The 15095-nt window shown below is 39.1% G+C and overlaps 2 protein-coding genes across 2 annotated transcripts in view; both read right to left on the bottom strand.

Annotated features, from left to right (window-relative positions):
• The window catches only part of LOC133556159 (rho GDP-dissociation inhibitor 1-like), a 35653-nt gene extending 26872 nt beyond the window's left edge, over window positions 1-8781 (bottom strand). Inside the window, exon 1 of the mRNA XM_061905819.1 lies at window positions 8614-8781. The gene's annotated coding sequence lies outside the window, so the exon portion shown is untranslated. The remainder of the gene's footprint in view (window positions 1-8613) is intronic.
• A 642-nt stretch (window positions 8782-9423) lies between these two features.
• Window positions 9424-15095, bottom strand: alyref (Aly/REF export factor). The gene is made up of 6 exons (XM_061905817.1): window positions 14695-15095; window positions 13442-13597; window positions 13221-13368; window positions 10068-10131; window positions 9804-9990; window positions 9424-9723 (listed from the first exon to the last, which is right to left on the bottom strand). The coding sequence occupies exons 1-6, from the start codon at window positions 14950-14952 to the stop codon at window positions 9709-9711; spliced, it is 828 nt and encodes a 275-aa protein (XP_061761801.1). The 5' UTR covers window positions 14953-15095; the 3' UTR covers window positions 9424-9708.

The following is a 15095-nucleotide window of genomic DNA, read 5'->3' as shown; positions in this document are numbered from 1 at the left end:
TAGCTTCAATTTTTAAGTTGATTATTTTTAATTTGAAAAAGGGGTTGAGAAGGGGTTTAATAGCTCATGAAGCGTTGCGAGGGAGAACAAGGAACACAACAAATAAGCGTCGTTTGGTCATTTTAACGTGAACAAAATTATATCCATATTACGTTATTTTCCTAATTAATATCTTATTTAAATATGTATTGATACATTTTATTCAATTTTCCTGAAGGAACTCTCCTGAAGGAATCAATAAAGTACTGTCCATCTATCTATATCGCCCAGCCCTAATTGCTACTATTTTTTTTTCTGTGCAACAACAAATGTTCCTTACTACAATTATTACACATTTTTCCGTACTACAAGTGAAAAGCTAAGCGTACACCCCTGTTACATTACTTATCTGCCTACTCAGAGACCTAAAGTATGTCGTGATGAATTATCCAGTTTGAATACCAGTCCTGTTGTCCTTTTGGTAAATTATAATGCAGAGACTACTGCGATGAGGTGGCGACTTGTCCAGGGTGTACCCCGCCTTCCGCCCGATTGTAGCTGAGATAGGCATCAGCGCCCCCTGAGACCCCAAAGGGAATAAGCAGTAGAAAATGGAATGATAATGCAGAAACTAGGTAATGGCACTGACTCTAATGAGATCCACACATCCTCCATTCGGGTCCCAAATAATAAACTGGATTAAGTCCAGAGCCATTTGAGGCACAAAGCTGGCAACATCAAAATTAATGGGTACATTTCAATGATTTTGAGATAGAACCTTTAGTCTTTTAAAGTCAAACCTGACACAATTCTATGTGGCCTTTTGCTTTTCAAAGTTACAAGAACTTCCTTTGACTTGCAGGAGCTTGATGATTCATATCCTCTTGACTGCTTTACCACATGCAGCAAGGCCAAGGCACAATTTGTAGTTCTAAAACTCCACCTGCGAACTCAAGCCACCTTTGATAAGTGATTTGTGTCTGGACTCTTTACTGATATTGTAAACAAGGAAGACAACAGTAATGCATCTGGGCAAAAAAAAAAGCAGACCGATTTACAGTAAGTGTTGATGCTCAAGTCGAACAATGGGGAAGTGCTGCAACAAGAACTCATCTAGGACTGAAGCAATGTGCAGGATGTCCAAAACAGGTCATGTAATCAAAAGGGAAGAGGAACAGGTTTGAGTGGATGAGCTCCTTTAACCGACGACTGAAAAAGTTGCTATTAGATTTCGATAAGGAAATGGGTACATTAGCAAAGGCGTCAAAATCCCATTGCAAGAAAAACAGACAAAAAGAAACAAAGGAGTACTTTCCCAAGAAGATATAGAGCAAATAGGAAGCTTTAAAAATAGTCCCTCCGTGTGGTGGCAGGAAGCTGCCATAGAATAAGATAGCAAGGTACTGGATGAAAGGTCTATTCCTCATCCTCAATCACTTCCACACAATGGAGCACATTCTAAGATGGCCACAATATTTTCTTCAACAGATTAAAGCCAGTAGTTTTGCGTGGATATGTAGATTGGCCTGAGGTTGAAATGTAGCGGTAGGTTAAAGACGGATGTGTTCCGACCCCATAAAGGCAGACACACAAACCTGGAAAACACTGGGCCATGTGTGCCTGTGGGCTGGCAGATATCCACGCACCCGGTCAGGGATGTGGCATGATGGCGCCGGGCATGTTAAGACCGTTTGGGGAAGAATATTGCCAGACCTTCAGCACCAGTTGAAAAATGAATGGTCACCAGGTAATCCCCTGGAAATAACACTCTTCTACAGTCACATAACATCTCGGTGGTCAAAAAGACAAATAAGCCTCAAAAGTGGCACTAAAACTTGAAGTGAAAATCTGAAGAGACTGGACTCTAGTGGGGTTTGGCTGCTAAAGCAAGCCGTCAGCCATAAACAGGCTAGATATGCGTTGTCGTTTATCAAGAGTAAGTTTTATTATGTTGACATTCATGAGTGGTTAACTTCTTTTGACACTTACATGACCATTAAATACTTTTTTCATATACCAGTCCATTTTTAGTAGCCATTAGTAGCTGAATTTCCCCCAGGGATCAATATAAAGTACTTTCTATTCTATTCTATTAAGATATGAGAATGTTTAAAAAGAGTTTTAATATTACGGTGCTTAACTAGGACTTATACTACAAGTGTAAGTGTAAGTGTTTGTAGTATGTCACAGCACATTATTTTGTATGTAAATGATAAGACACATTTCAAAAGAGATTACAAAGGCTCCTAATTTAGTTACTTACATATGCAGTTACAAACGGCGTTATTTCCAGTTGTATCACTTTCTCAAAACTACTAATCAATCTACAAACCAAGTTTCCATATGAGTTGGAAATTGTGTTGGATGTAAATATAAATGGAATACAATGATTTGCAAATCATTTTCAACTCATATTCAGTTAAATATGCTACAAACTCAAACATTTTTTTTTTGCAAATAATCATTAACTTTAGAATTTGATGCCAGCAACGTGTGACAAAGAAGTTGGGAAAGGTGGCAATAAATACTGATAAAGTTGAGGAATGCTCATCAAACACTTAATTAGAACATCCCACAGGTGTGCAGGTTAATTGGGAAAAAGTGGGTGCCATGATTGAGTATAAAAGCAGCTTCCGTTAAATGCTAAGTAATTCACAAACAAGGATGGAGTGAGGGTCACCATTTTGTAAGCAAATTGTCAAACAGTTTTAGAACAATATTTCTTAACGAGCTATTGCAAGGAATTTAGGGATTTTACCATCTACGGTCCGTAAAATCATCAAAAGGTTCAGAGAATCTGGAGAAATCACTGCACGTAAGCGATAATATTACGGACCTTTGATCCCTCAGGCAGTACTGCATATAAAAACCAACATCAGTGTGTAAAGGATATCACCACACGGGCTCAGGAACACTTCATAAAACCACTGTCACTAACTACAGTTGGTTAGTACATCTGTAAGTGCAAGTTAAAACTCTACTATGCAAAGCAAAACCCATTTATCAACAACACCCAGAAACGCCGCTGGCTTCCTTGGGCCCGAGCTCATCTAAGATGGACTGATGCAAATTGGAAAAGTGTTCTGTGGTCTGACGAGTCCACATTTCAAATTATATTTGGAGACTGTGGACGTGGTGTCCTCCGGAACAAAGAGGAAAATAACCATCCGTATTGTTATAGGCGCGAAGTTCAAAAGCTAGCATCTGTGATGGTATGGGGGTGTATTAGTGCCCAAGGCATGGGTAACTTACACATCTGTGAAGGCACCATTAATGCTGAAAGATACATACAGGTTTTGGAGCAACATATGTTCTCATCCAAGCAACGTTATCAGGGACGCCCCTGTTTATTTTAGCAAGACAATGCCAAACCACGTGTTACAACAGCGTGGCTTTGTAGTAAAAGAGTGCGGGTACTTTCCTGGCCCGTCTGTAGTCCAGACCTGTCTCCCATTGAAAATGTGTGGCGCATTATGAAGCGTAAAATACGACAGCAGACTGTTGAACGACTGAAGCTCTACATAAAACAAGAATGGGAAAGAATTCCACTTTCAAATTGTCAACAATTAGTTTCCTCAGCTGCCAAACGTTTATTGAGTGTTGTTAAAAGAAAAGGTGATGTAACACAGTGGTGAACATGCCCTTTCCCAACTACTTTGGCACGTGTTGCAGCCATGAAATTCTAAGTTAATTATTATTTGCAAAAAAAAAATAAAGTTTATGAGTTTGAACATCAAATATCTTGTCTTTGTAGAGCATTCAATTGAATACGGGTTGAAAAGGATTTGCAAATCATTGTATTCAGTTTATATTTACATCAAACACAATTTCCCAACTCATATGGAAACAGGGTTTGTACTTGTTGATATCTGCTTATTTTTGTTGTAACCTGTTTTTATCTACACTTCTGGTACAATGAAAGAGTCACTTATGTTTCTGTTGTCTGGATACTTTACATACATTTTGGGGGATATTACAAAATTGGGTATCGATTCAACACCAGGTAGTCATATCAAATGTTTAACATCATTGAATAATTACATTTTTGATCACAATACAACATCAACATTTATTAACAATATCAAATATATATTTAAATTTTTTTTTACTATTGAGTCATTTAAACTATTTGGGGTTTTTTTTGTCCTTAAAGCCCTCCTGCGTCCAAGGACTTATTTCCCGAGTTTGTGAACACTAAAAAGAACAAAATATTTTTGGACCTAAAAAAAATAATCTAACCACTGTAGTATTGAACCAATTAAGATGTTATGCTTGGTATCGTTACTATTGATTATGGTATCCATCCGCTCACTTTTGTTTATGTTCAAGAGCTCTAGCTTGTAGTTAGCTTATCCTGCTACAGCATGTAGCAGGATTAGCTATTCTTCGTCCTACAGGGATGATACATGGAAGAAATGTAGTGTATTTTCCACCATGGAGGTGAGGATTGCTGACTTAGAAGTGGCTTCACACCATGGAGCCACTAGCTAGAATGCTAAATTGCATTCATTCACTTGTCGCTGTCAAATTTGCGGACACAGCTAGAATGTGTTATCAACGTGCATTATCATTAAATAACAACAGTATTAGAAAGTCTATCATCGACCCAATGTACGGTATTTTCCAGACTATAGAGTGCACGATATGAAAGTCGCACCCACAAAATTCCAGAAGAAAAAATATTTTCCATATTTTAGCCGCACCAGACTTTAAGCCGCATATACAGCATAGATCTTGCATAAAGAGTTATTTACACAGAAATATATTTCAAATGTTTATTTACATACATTAATTGGTTCCAAACAGTGTCTGTAAAACAGCCAATAATACAAAACAGAAGTCATTGTCATGGACCCACTAACTACGAAAGCTAGCTCTCCAATCGGCTAAACAGACTCAATAACTCCACGGGGACATTTTGGTGAATTTACTGAGGAATTTGTGAAACTTAAACTATACAAAAAGAATGCCATCGTAAGTTGATATTACTAACACAGACACTCGTTTTAGCATATTAGCTAATGCTAACCACACTAGCTTGATTACATTACAATAGCACGTACAAATATGAATGAAATCACTCCTACAAACTTCACACATGGGACGGTTTGGCAAGTAAGAATTGTTGTAGTTACATTGTAAAACTTACAAATGTCGTGGGGAGTGATGAATGAAGAATCTGTTTAAACAGAAACCCCACGGACGTTTTTACTTCCGGTTTAAACCATGAAAACAGGAAGTACATTTTCAACCCGCAACAACTGCAGTGAGCGAACTTGCCCAAAAGGTGGAACCAAAGCACAAACAATAACACAAGATTTTAGAGTTTGTTTGGGTTTAATGAAAACTATTGAACACAAAACATTATAGCCGAAAAATTAATTAATTAGCTCTACCCTTATATAAGCTGCAGAGCTCAAAGTGTAGAAAGAAAGTAACACATGATCCGGAATTTACGGTATATCACAAGATTTTAGTATACAGTGAATTTGTGGTAATCCCCACTTTTCAGAGGACATTTTCGCCAAAACATGTGTATGCCGTCTTTTTTTGTTATCATTTAAACATAATTGCATTGTTTTTCTGGATCTAAGGCAGCTGTGTTGTTACCAATGCCAGGACTGCAGACTGATTGGATGTTTATATCTTCCCTTTTAGATTATCAATCAAAGTTTATTTATATAGCCATAAATCACCAGTGTCTCAAAGGGCTGCACAATTAATTAATCATAATTAATCAGAATCTTCATGCAAGTTTAAAAAAAAAAAGTGGGCACAAAGAAGCTTGTTTTCATCTGTTTTTTGCCAACTTCCCAGTTTATGTCCACAACGTTCTACTATCCAGGTGAAAGGCATGATTTATAATCCAGAATTAACTTTCACCAACTCAGAGGCTATGCAGCAGCTCAGTATGTCCATAGCTGCAGCAGCTCAGTATGTCCATAGCTGCAGTAGCTAGTTACGTCTGTGATCACGGCGCCGCTAAAAGTAGTTCCTCTGTGTTAGCGCTCAATAAAACAATAGCCCTAATACCACCTAAAACTATGGCCGTAATCCTTAATATCAAAGGGGAACTGCATTTTGGGGGGGAATAGTGTATGTCATTTACAATCCTTAGTTGAGATAAGAGCACATGTTTTCTTTTTTGATGCATTCTAACTCATAAAATATGGCAAGTGTGAGGTGGCCAACAATGCTGCTAATTGGAATACAAAATCATGCCCATAAAAAACATCCAAAAACTGCCAGCAATACTCAATTTACATCTTGTGACCCAAACATTGACCTATTTTTAGCGGCGCCGTGATCACGGAGAGCTAACTAGCTTTTGCTGCTATGTTGACATATTGAGCTGCTGCATCGCCTCTGAGTTGGTGAAAGTTAATTCTCGATTATAAATCATGCCTCTCCCCTGGATAGTAGAAAACTGTGGACATAAACCGAGAAGTTGGTCAACTTTGACATCCAATTTAGACCCGGAAAAGGCGAGAAAAACACAAATCTTTTCTTTCGTTTGAACAGGAAGATGTAAACATCATTCATCAGACATTGTACAGTAAGTGGTTGTTCTATTATGTTTGTAATTTGTATATCCTAGCAATACTGCTACAAGTTGCTTCGTGGTTGTTGTAGTAGGGAAAAGCAAACACTATCTTTGCAATTAACACACCGCAGTTTGCTTAAAATTAGCAAAATATGTAAATATTACATGCTATTATGACTGTTGCTGCATGACATATATACTTACAGTGTGTATATAAAAAGTTGACGGAGGTTTTGGATGTTTTCAAAGTGCTTTCTAGGCGAAATAGAGCGACTGCAATTAGCTCCGTTGGTAGCTGACTCTTGCTAGCATTTATTTACGAGTTAAAATGCATTATGAATGTTACTACATTACATACATACTTACATTGTGTATATAAAAAATTTACAGAGGTTTTTGGATGTTTTTAAAGTGCTTTATGGCCGGAATAGAGCGAATCAAATTAACTCCATTGTTAGCTGACTCTTGCTAGCGTTTATTTACAATTTAGAATGCATTATGAATGTTACTATTCTACATATATACTTACGTGTATATAAAAAATTTACAGAGGTTTTTGGATGTTTTTTAAAGCACTTTATAGGCAGAATAGAGCGACTGCAATTAGCTCCGTTGTTAGCCGACTCTTGCTAGCGTTTATTTACAAGTTAGAATGCATTATGAATGTTACTACATGACATGCATACTTGCATCGTGTATAAAAAAAAAAAAAACGAATGTTTTTGGATGTTTTTAAAGCGCTTTATATGCGGAATAGAGCGACTCCAATTAGCTCCGTTGTTACCTGAATCGTGCTAGCGTTTATTTAGGAGTTAAAATGCATTATGAATGTTACTACTTTACGTATATACTTACGAGTATATCAAAAATTTACGGAGGTTTTTTATAGAGCTTTATAAGTGAAATAGAGCGACTGCAATTAGCTCCATTGTTAGCTGACTCTTGCTACCATTTATTTACGAGTTAGAATGCATTATGAATGTTACTAATCTACATATATACTTACAATGTGTATATAAAAAATTTACGGAGTCTTTTGGATGTTTTTTAAAGCGCTTTATTGGCGGAATAGAGCGACTGCTGTTAGCTACATTGTTAGCTGACGCTTGATACCATTTATTTACGAGTTAGTATGCATTATGAATGTTACTACTCTACATATATACTTACAACGTGTATATAAAAAATTGACAGAGGTTTTTGGATGTTTTTAAAGTGCTTTATAGGCGGAATAGAGCGACTGCAATTAGCGCCATTGTTAGCTGACTCTTGCTAGAGTTTATTTACGAGTTAGAATGCATAATAAAAGAAAAACACATGTGTGCTTGTCTTACATAAGGATTGTGAATGGCAGACAAATCAAAAAAAAAAGTGCAGTTCCCCTTTAAGACAGGAGCGAGGCAGCAAGTGGTGGCAGGATTTGTGGGCATGGCTGATCTCTGGAATAATCACCTATCAGCCATAATCACTTGGAGCACATTTGATTCAAGGTGGTGTGATTATTATATGCACAGCCAAGCCAAACATGAATAATCATTGTGTTGATCTAAAGAATGAGAAATGCATGTTTGGGTGTGAGAAAAAGAAGTTGAAATCCAGGAAGTGACATAGAATATTGTACATCGGCCGTATTACACCTAATACAATGGTCGACGTACTCAACTTTAGTTAACTAATTACTTGTTATATAACAACATTAAAAACAAGCGTATTATTGTGAAAAAACAATAAATGGTGGTCGCCATGATTCCTTCTAGAACTTTCTAGAACCAGTTTTTACACCCGGAAATGAAAAAAGGTAGGGTTTACGCAAAACACACTGCTTAATGAATAATTCAAGAAAAGACTTCATCAAGTTTGGTGATCAAATATCACATAAAAGACATTATACGTCTCTATATGGGCAGTAATGGTTATTGTAAAACTCCCTCGCAACAGGAAGTTGATCTTTGCCCAACTAAAACAGGTCATTATTTGAGCGGGCAGACATTCCCCTACAAAAGCTCGCTAAATGCACCAAAGCAACATGGACTAGTGATAAAACAAAGCGACTTTCGCGAGAGTTTATCGAATGTTTCATTGAATCTTACCGTTTATCACTCCGGAAGGCTGGGAGCTGTTGAGAACGTCGGCGAGAGGGGTGTGAAGTGGAGTGATACAGGAAAATGTGAGCGTTCCCGCGGACGGGCAAAACAACGTCCGGTGGATTAACTTCAAAATAAAAGTAACGCTCCTTGATCAAGAAAAAAAAAAAAGTGTGGTTTCCACAGGCCATGACGACCTACAGGAGATTTGTTTCATGTTTTTTTCTTCACAAAAATGACTTATTGTAGAAAGTGATTTGCGCTTAGCACAATTGCATCGATGCTACAACCGGAAGTACTATATCATTTGCAAAACACCTAGACAAACTACACACATTGTATTGTACACGTAACTATGAAGCAACATGTAAGAACACATAAGTTAAGGGAATAGTGTGTGATTTAGGCTTTTGTTCGTAGTTATTGAGCCTTACGGGGTACTATTTTGCGGAAACGTTAATTTTTAGTTACATTTAATTTCCCTTCCGCATACGATTGACCACGTGGGGGGATATCTAGTGGCCAATCTGTATTACTGCATGGATGTATAACAATCTAGTGGACCTAGTGTGCATGGTTGTACTAATATTTTACTGTATGTAAAAACCGCAGTGCAACCACATCTCAAATGTGCAATAAAAAAATGTTCCTTCAGTATATACTGTATGTCTATAATCATCAATCACTGCATAGCATCCTGTAGCACTACAATCCAATTTTGAACCTTGCACAACATTCTCTAAAAAGTACAATTAGACTAAATATTGATGACTATTGTAGTTTTCATCACACAGAAATGACACATAGGAAATGTGATCTGGTTAATATACACTGCAGGTTTTATTACAAGTTTCATTTACTACAAGTTTGGAGGAATGGACTTGGAAATGTCAACTTTCAACCTACAGACAAAACCATTTTCATCAGAAAAGGAGAAAAAAAAAAAAAGTATAAAACAGTTCAGAGCAGTTAAAAGAGGCTGGGGCAATCAATGACCAAAATCACATCAGGACAACCATGTGTAAAACAATCTGCACTATTGTAACAGACATCCTTCTGTGCAGCCAGGATAGGATGACCACGGGACAGCAGCAAGACATCTTAGCTGGTGTCCATCTGAGAAACACAGAAACAATATGAATACAAATATATATATATTGTTTTAAATCATGCAGCACATAAACTGATGCACTCACTCTAGCATTGTAGGCGTCTAACTGGGCGTCGAGTTCTTCTGCCGAGAGCGACTGCTTGTTACCGGCACCTCGACCGCCTCGTCCCCGTCCTCTAAAGCCACCGCCAGCCCCGCGTCCACCACGACCCCTCTGCATGCCGCCATAGTTGCCCCCGCGGGTTCTGTTCATTCCGCCGCCTCGGTTCATGCTAGAAAGATTAAAAACAATTAAATACAATTCTCATACACTAAGGCTTGGGGGCTCTTGACAAAAAACTAAGCTTACCCCTGCATCGGCCGCCTCTGTGCGTCGATCTGTGATGTGACGAGCTGTATGTTCATGGGCCTCCCTGCACAGACAAAACATGGAGGTTTACCACTAGGAAACTAGCAAATGCAGAGTGTCAATCTTTGGGCACCCAATAATTCGATTCAGAATTGATCCTTACAATTATTTGGTATAATAATTCAAATAAAAAACATTTTTAGAACAGGTTAGAAATCCTACTGGATGCATGAATAGGTCCTAAAATTATATTTCCAATAAGGAATCTGCATATACAAATGTCTTAAAAAAATTATTCCTATGAAATACCGATTTTTTTCTAAACCATTAAAAAAAATGTTGGGATTGTTTTATAAATCGGAATAAATAGGAATTGCAATTCGGGAGTGAATTGAATTTGTTCACCCCTGGTCCGTGTAGGTCACAGCCACCAGTTTTGTTTGGAAAAGAAAAAATGTTGAAGATAAAAATCAATTTACCCCCCCTTTTGGTTGATTAAAAAAAAAAAAGGTGGATGGATATCCATTATCCTAAAATGGTAATTAAAACGAGTGAAAAACTATTTTCTCTATTCCTTGTGTGAACATAAAGGTAGAGGCGAGGAAGAGAGTACCCTTTAAAGAGAAAAAATTAGGATTTCTATCACACCAACCCAAAAGAAAATGTTGAAAAACAAGAGAAATTGTGGTCATATCTACATTATATTTTACCTTTAGATTTATTCTCATCTACCAACCTTCTTCGGCTGTCTTTCATAATGTACCAATGAGTCTTTAGGTTTTTTAGTAAATCATTTACTAACATTATTACTGAAAACATTACGCAAAAGTTTAAAACGGGCATGCAAAAAACTCCAAACATTTCCCATTTGGCCACGCCCCTTCAAAACTTCCAGAGATGGGACCAACGTTCCCTCTGAGGTACACACCTGTGCAATTGCACACTGCTCACGCGTCCTCTGCGCACAGCAAATATAGGCCACACACAAAATCGAATAAAAAGATAAGCGCATAACAGTGTGCACGTCTGCCGTCGCTCACATGTGCGCCACTGAATGTTCAAGGAGTTTTGGCGTTTGCTCACACATGAAAAATTGGAGGGAAAATTGGTTAGGACCTGTTTAGTCTCATCAAAAATATACCATCTCCCTGGCTAACATCTCTAAAACAGTGGTTTTCTAACTTTTTTCTACAAAGTACCACCTCAGAAAAAACTTTGCTCTCCAAGTACTACCATAATGACCAACATTAAAATACAGTAGCGTAGTAAACCCAAAACATTGAAAACAATGCAGAGATCTATTTTATTTTAAGTATATTTTATGTTTTTGGCCACATTACCATTACACAGTTTGAATAGTAACACTGTCAATATTAGAAAACAAAACACTCATCACTTGATTAAGTGATTCTTTGGCATGCCAATAGATGGAGCCCACGTACCACAGTTTAAGAATCCCCAAAACTTGCAAGTGACATTTTTGACAAGAATATTTGTTTAAAGATATGTCTTCCCGCGTTTGTGTGAAATTTCAAATGCCCTTAGGTAGCACACATGCACTTCTTGTCAGTGTCCTCACCCGTGAATGACGCAGAGCAACAACAGAAGAGTGACTGACATACACCAACCGGTTTGCCTGCTTGATAGAGCCAATGAAATACGTCACTTTTAGGGACGGCCGATACAGCAGGTTCTACAGCTATTTATAGAAAACGATAAGTATTTAAGGGCAATATTGTCAGTCATCTTTTAATAATGCTTTTTTATGGCCATTTACTCTTCTCTGCCCCGCGAGTGGACAAAACTCGACTTGTCTGACAACCAAGGTATGTTAAAAGGTTTTTGCCCCTTAACACTGGTAGCTCTGTAATGTGGTTAGCTTTTATTATAAATGTGGCTAATTAAAACCCTTGCTAGGTATCTTATGTGGATACAATGTTCGGGATGTATATGTCACAATTTTCTATTTTCTCAATAACTAATTCATCTAAATCCAAAACGTCACAATTGCTACGCTCTCATCTTAATAATGTTGCTTTTATCGTCAAAGCCGGCATCTTTTTTTTATGCGTGTCAAACTGTTCGGTTGGTTTGCTAGCTGCGCTGAGATCACCACAAATAACATGAAAGTCACACTTACCTACATGTCAACAATCAGAAGTATTCCTTCTAAATCAAACATTAACACAAACATTTTTAAAGGCTATAATTGTGTGTATTCCAATAAAAGTTGTTTTTGTTTATATTTTTGTTATTTACGCAGGTCTTTATGAAACCTGTTTTCATGTAATGCTATGAAGTTGTTTTTAATGTAGGTTATATGTGTTACAGATTCCATAAATGTTTAAATAGTACTGTACACTTGTTTATATTTCTGTTATCTGCACAGATGTGCTTTGTTAAGCAGAAATTGGAACATGTGGTGTTGAGTTTAAACTAAATACATTGCGCATTTTGTTTAAGATACCGATACATATCGTTTATCGCCATTCGGTCTAAAAATACAGATATATCAGTTTTGGTCCAAATCGCCCAGTCTTTGTCACTTACCAGGACCCTGGGGATTAAAACAGTAGAAGGGAACTCTTGTCTGTGACACATTTGTTTTGTCTTCTGTTGTGGTTTCAGGCCACTTAGTAGCTGTGTTTCCATTACCCCCAGAAAATGTGTAAGACCTAAATATTGCAATAAGAAACAGGTAATAGGATAGGATAGACTTTTATACCATAACGGGGGAATTTATGTGGGATAAATGAATCATATTTTGAAAAATCTCTCAAATATGGCTAAAACACAAGGTGGTTTTAGAAACATTTCGATATGAAAGGGTTTCGCAAAAGCATGATGGAAACACTTCCCATTTACACGGCACCTGAACACTGAACCGGCAGGGCGCTGATGCACGACAACAATTATTTAAATATTTGTCAATTTATGAATGTTTATGTAAACATTTTTATTTCATTGACCACTGACCGAAGAAATAACTAACACTGGATAACAATTTGTTTACAGTTTTCGTTTTAATTATCCCACCAAAAAAAAAACACCCGCAGAAATGAGTTAGTAAAATCCCTTTTGCATTCCTAATGTAAAACGAATAGTCGCAACATACACGGACCATCCCTAATACAAACCGAAGAAAATTCTTACCATCCAGCGGGATGCCATTGTACTGTTTCATGGCTTTGAGCGCATCTGCCCTTCTTTCAAAGTGGACATCGGCCGTCCCAAGACTTCTTCCTGAGCGATCGTAATGGACAGCGGCTTTTTTCAATGTCCCAAACTCGGCAAAGAGTTCCTGGAAAAGCAAAGACAAAAAAACTCAGCCCAATCTTCTGTGACACAAACACAACCCGGGGAGACAAGTGTACCTGAATGTCCGCGTCTGAAACGCCAAAGTCAAGGTTGGAGACAAGGAGCTTCCCTCCGGTTTCCACGCCGGCTCCGCCGCCGCCCGCCGTGCCGTTGAAGCCGCTGTAGCCGTTGTCGAACATGTCGTGTTGCCACTTATCTGGGAGCTGTTTGGGCTGCAACAGACGAGAGAACGCACCTGCTGACTTCAGGAATCCCGCTTGCCTGTCAATCACTGAGTCCACACGGCTGGGTGTTGGGGCAAGCAGACGCTCCACTTCCACCTGGGCCGGGGTCCTGCCATTATCCCCTTGCCCACCCCGTCACGACAAGCAATGTATTCATATATCTCTGGGCTGTATCACTTTAACACATGCATAAGCTAGCAAAGATGCATTTTATACACATCGTCCCCAACTCACACTATCTCTATGCTACAGGCCAACATCAACTCCTCCACCCCAGGCTATCCAGATATGATCTTCTGGGTGGGCTCCTCCTGAAGTTGCCTCCTGCAGTGGCCAAATGTTTCCAGGCCTGATCAAAAGTTCTTTAAAGCCAATGGGACGGCTTTTATTGGATGTGAGGGGGGGATATGTCATAAGTCCATGATGCATGTGGATGGATCAGAAAACAACCAGAGGCAATTATGGCATCCATTTTGAGAACACGCCATTTTGAACCAGGGCTTTGTCTGCGGTGCTTCTACAGAAATACAAGACGATGGTGGCGGTTAGCTTTATTGGGACACTATAGAGGGGGTTGAAGTCCTCGGATCCATCCACCACACCGGGGAAAGACGAAAGGGGGCCTCGACGTGGAGCCCGCCAGCCAATCCCGGGACAAAGGACGTCCTGGTCACTGATAAAGCACGGTGCTCCTTTTGCGATGACAAAAATCATTACTGGGTGCTCTCTTGATGAATTTGAAGATTTCCCACTCCGCCGAAAAGAAACTTTGGACAAAAAGCACAGATACTGGCCCTGGTCGAAAAATAGATTGTCGTCGTTGATTCAAAATGGCGACGACAAGCCCTTCCACGAGCCACCTGGAGCTAACAGGCTAGCACATTAGCTCTTAGAAAAAAAAAAGAGGGCATCTTCTTGTGGAGGAAAAAAACTATTTAAGGGTGTTTCGGGGAGGGACAGATATACTATGCAAACACTTCCCGTTAAAGCTCAAGCGCTCGTGTATACGGCTCTCCACGGAGAGAAATGTGGCGACCATTTTATTGGCCGCTAGCAAGCTGGCTGGAGTATACGCAGCTTCATACCCTGCTGTACGGCGTCGGTCTGCCTCTTGCGCGGTTCAGGTTTTGACGGCTCCTCATGGGGCCAGATCCTCCACCTCGGCCTCCATATCCGCCGCCGCCTACTCCTCCAAGGCGCCCAGGGCCACCTCCTCCTCCTCCTCCTCCCCGGCCGCCGCCAGAACCTCCGCGGCCTCGGCCTCTTCCGCCCCTGCCGCCACCTCTCTGCTGCCTGTTCTGCTTGATAATGTCGTCTAAAGACATATCCATTTTGTCGGTCATAATGCTCTTTGAAAAAGGTCTAACTGTTGAAGAAATAATTTGTCTTTTTTAAAAAAAAAAACACCCACGCCCTACGCTGTTTCGTCTTGCTGTACTGCCCTCACACAACCGAAGCCAACTGGTACTGGTTAACACAAAGGACT

This window comes from Nerophis ophidion, linkage group LG07 (genome assembly GCF_033978795.1).
Source record: "Nerophis ophidion isolate RoL-2023_Sa linkage group LG07, RoL_Noph_v1.0, whole genome shotgun sequence".
Classification (NCBI taxonomy): domain Eukaryota; kingdom Metazoa; phylum Chordata; class Actinopteri; order Syngnathiformes; family Syngnathidae; genus Nerophis; species Nerophis ophidion.
Note: the sequence above shows the minus strand (reverse complement) of the source record. Positions and strands in the feature narration are given on the sequence as shown.

What these genes read in the sequence shown, in the direction of transcription:
- alyref (XM_061905817.1), bottom strand. Translation starts at nt 14,952, where the DNA reads ATGACCGACAAAATGGATATGTCTTTAGACGACATTATCAAGCAGAAC. An exon ending in GACCGACGCCGTACAGCAGG is followed by an intron (nt 13,598 to 14,694) that starts GTATGAAGCTGC and finishes CGTCTGTTGCAG; the next exon opens with CCCAAACAGCTCCCAGATAA. An exon ending in CAATGGCATCCCGCTGGATG is followed by an intron (nt 10,132 to 13,220) that starts GTAAGAATTTTC and finishes TTGTCTGTGCAG; the next exon opens with GGAGGCCCATGAACATACAG.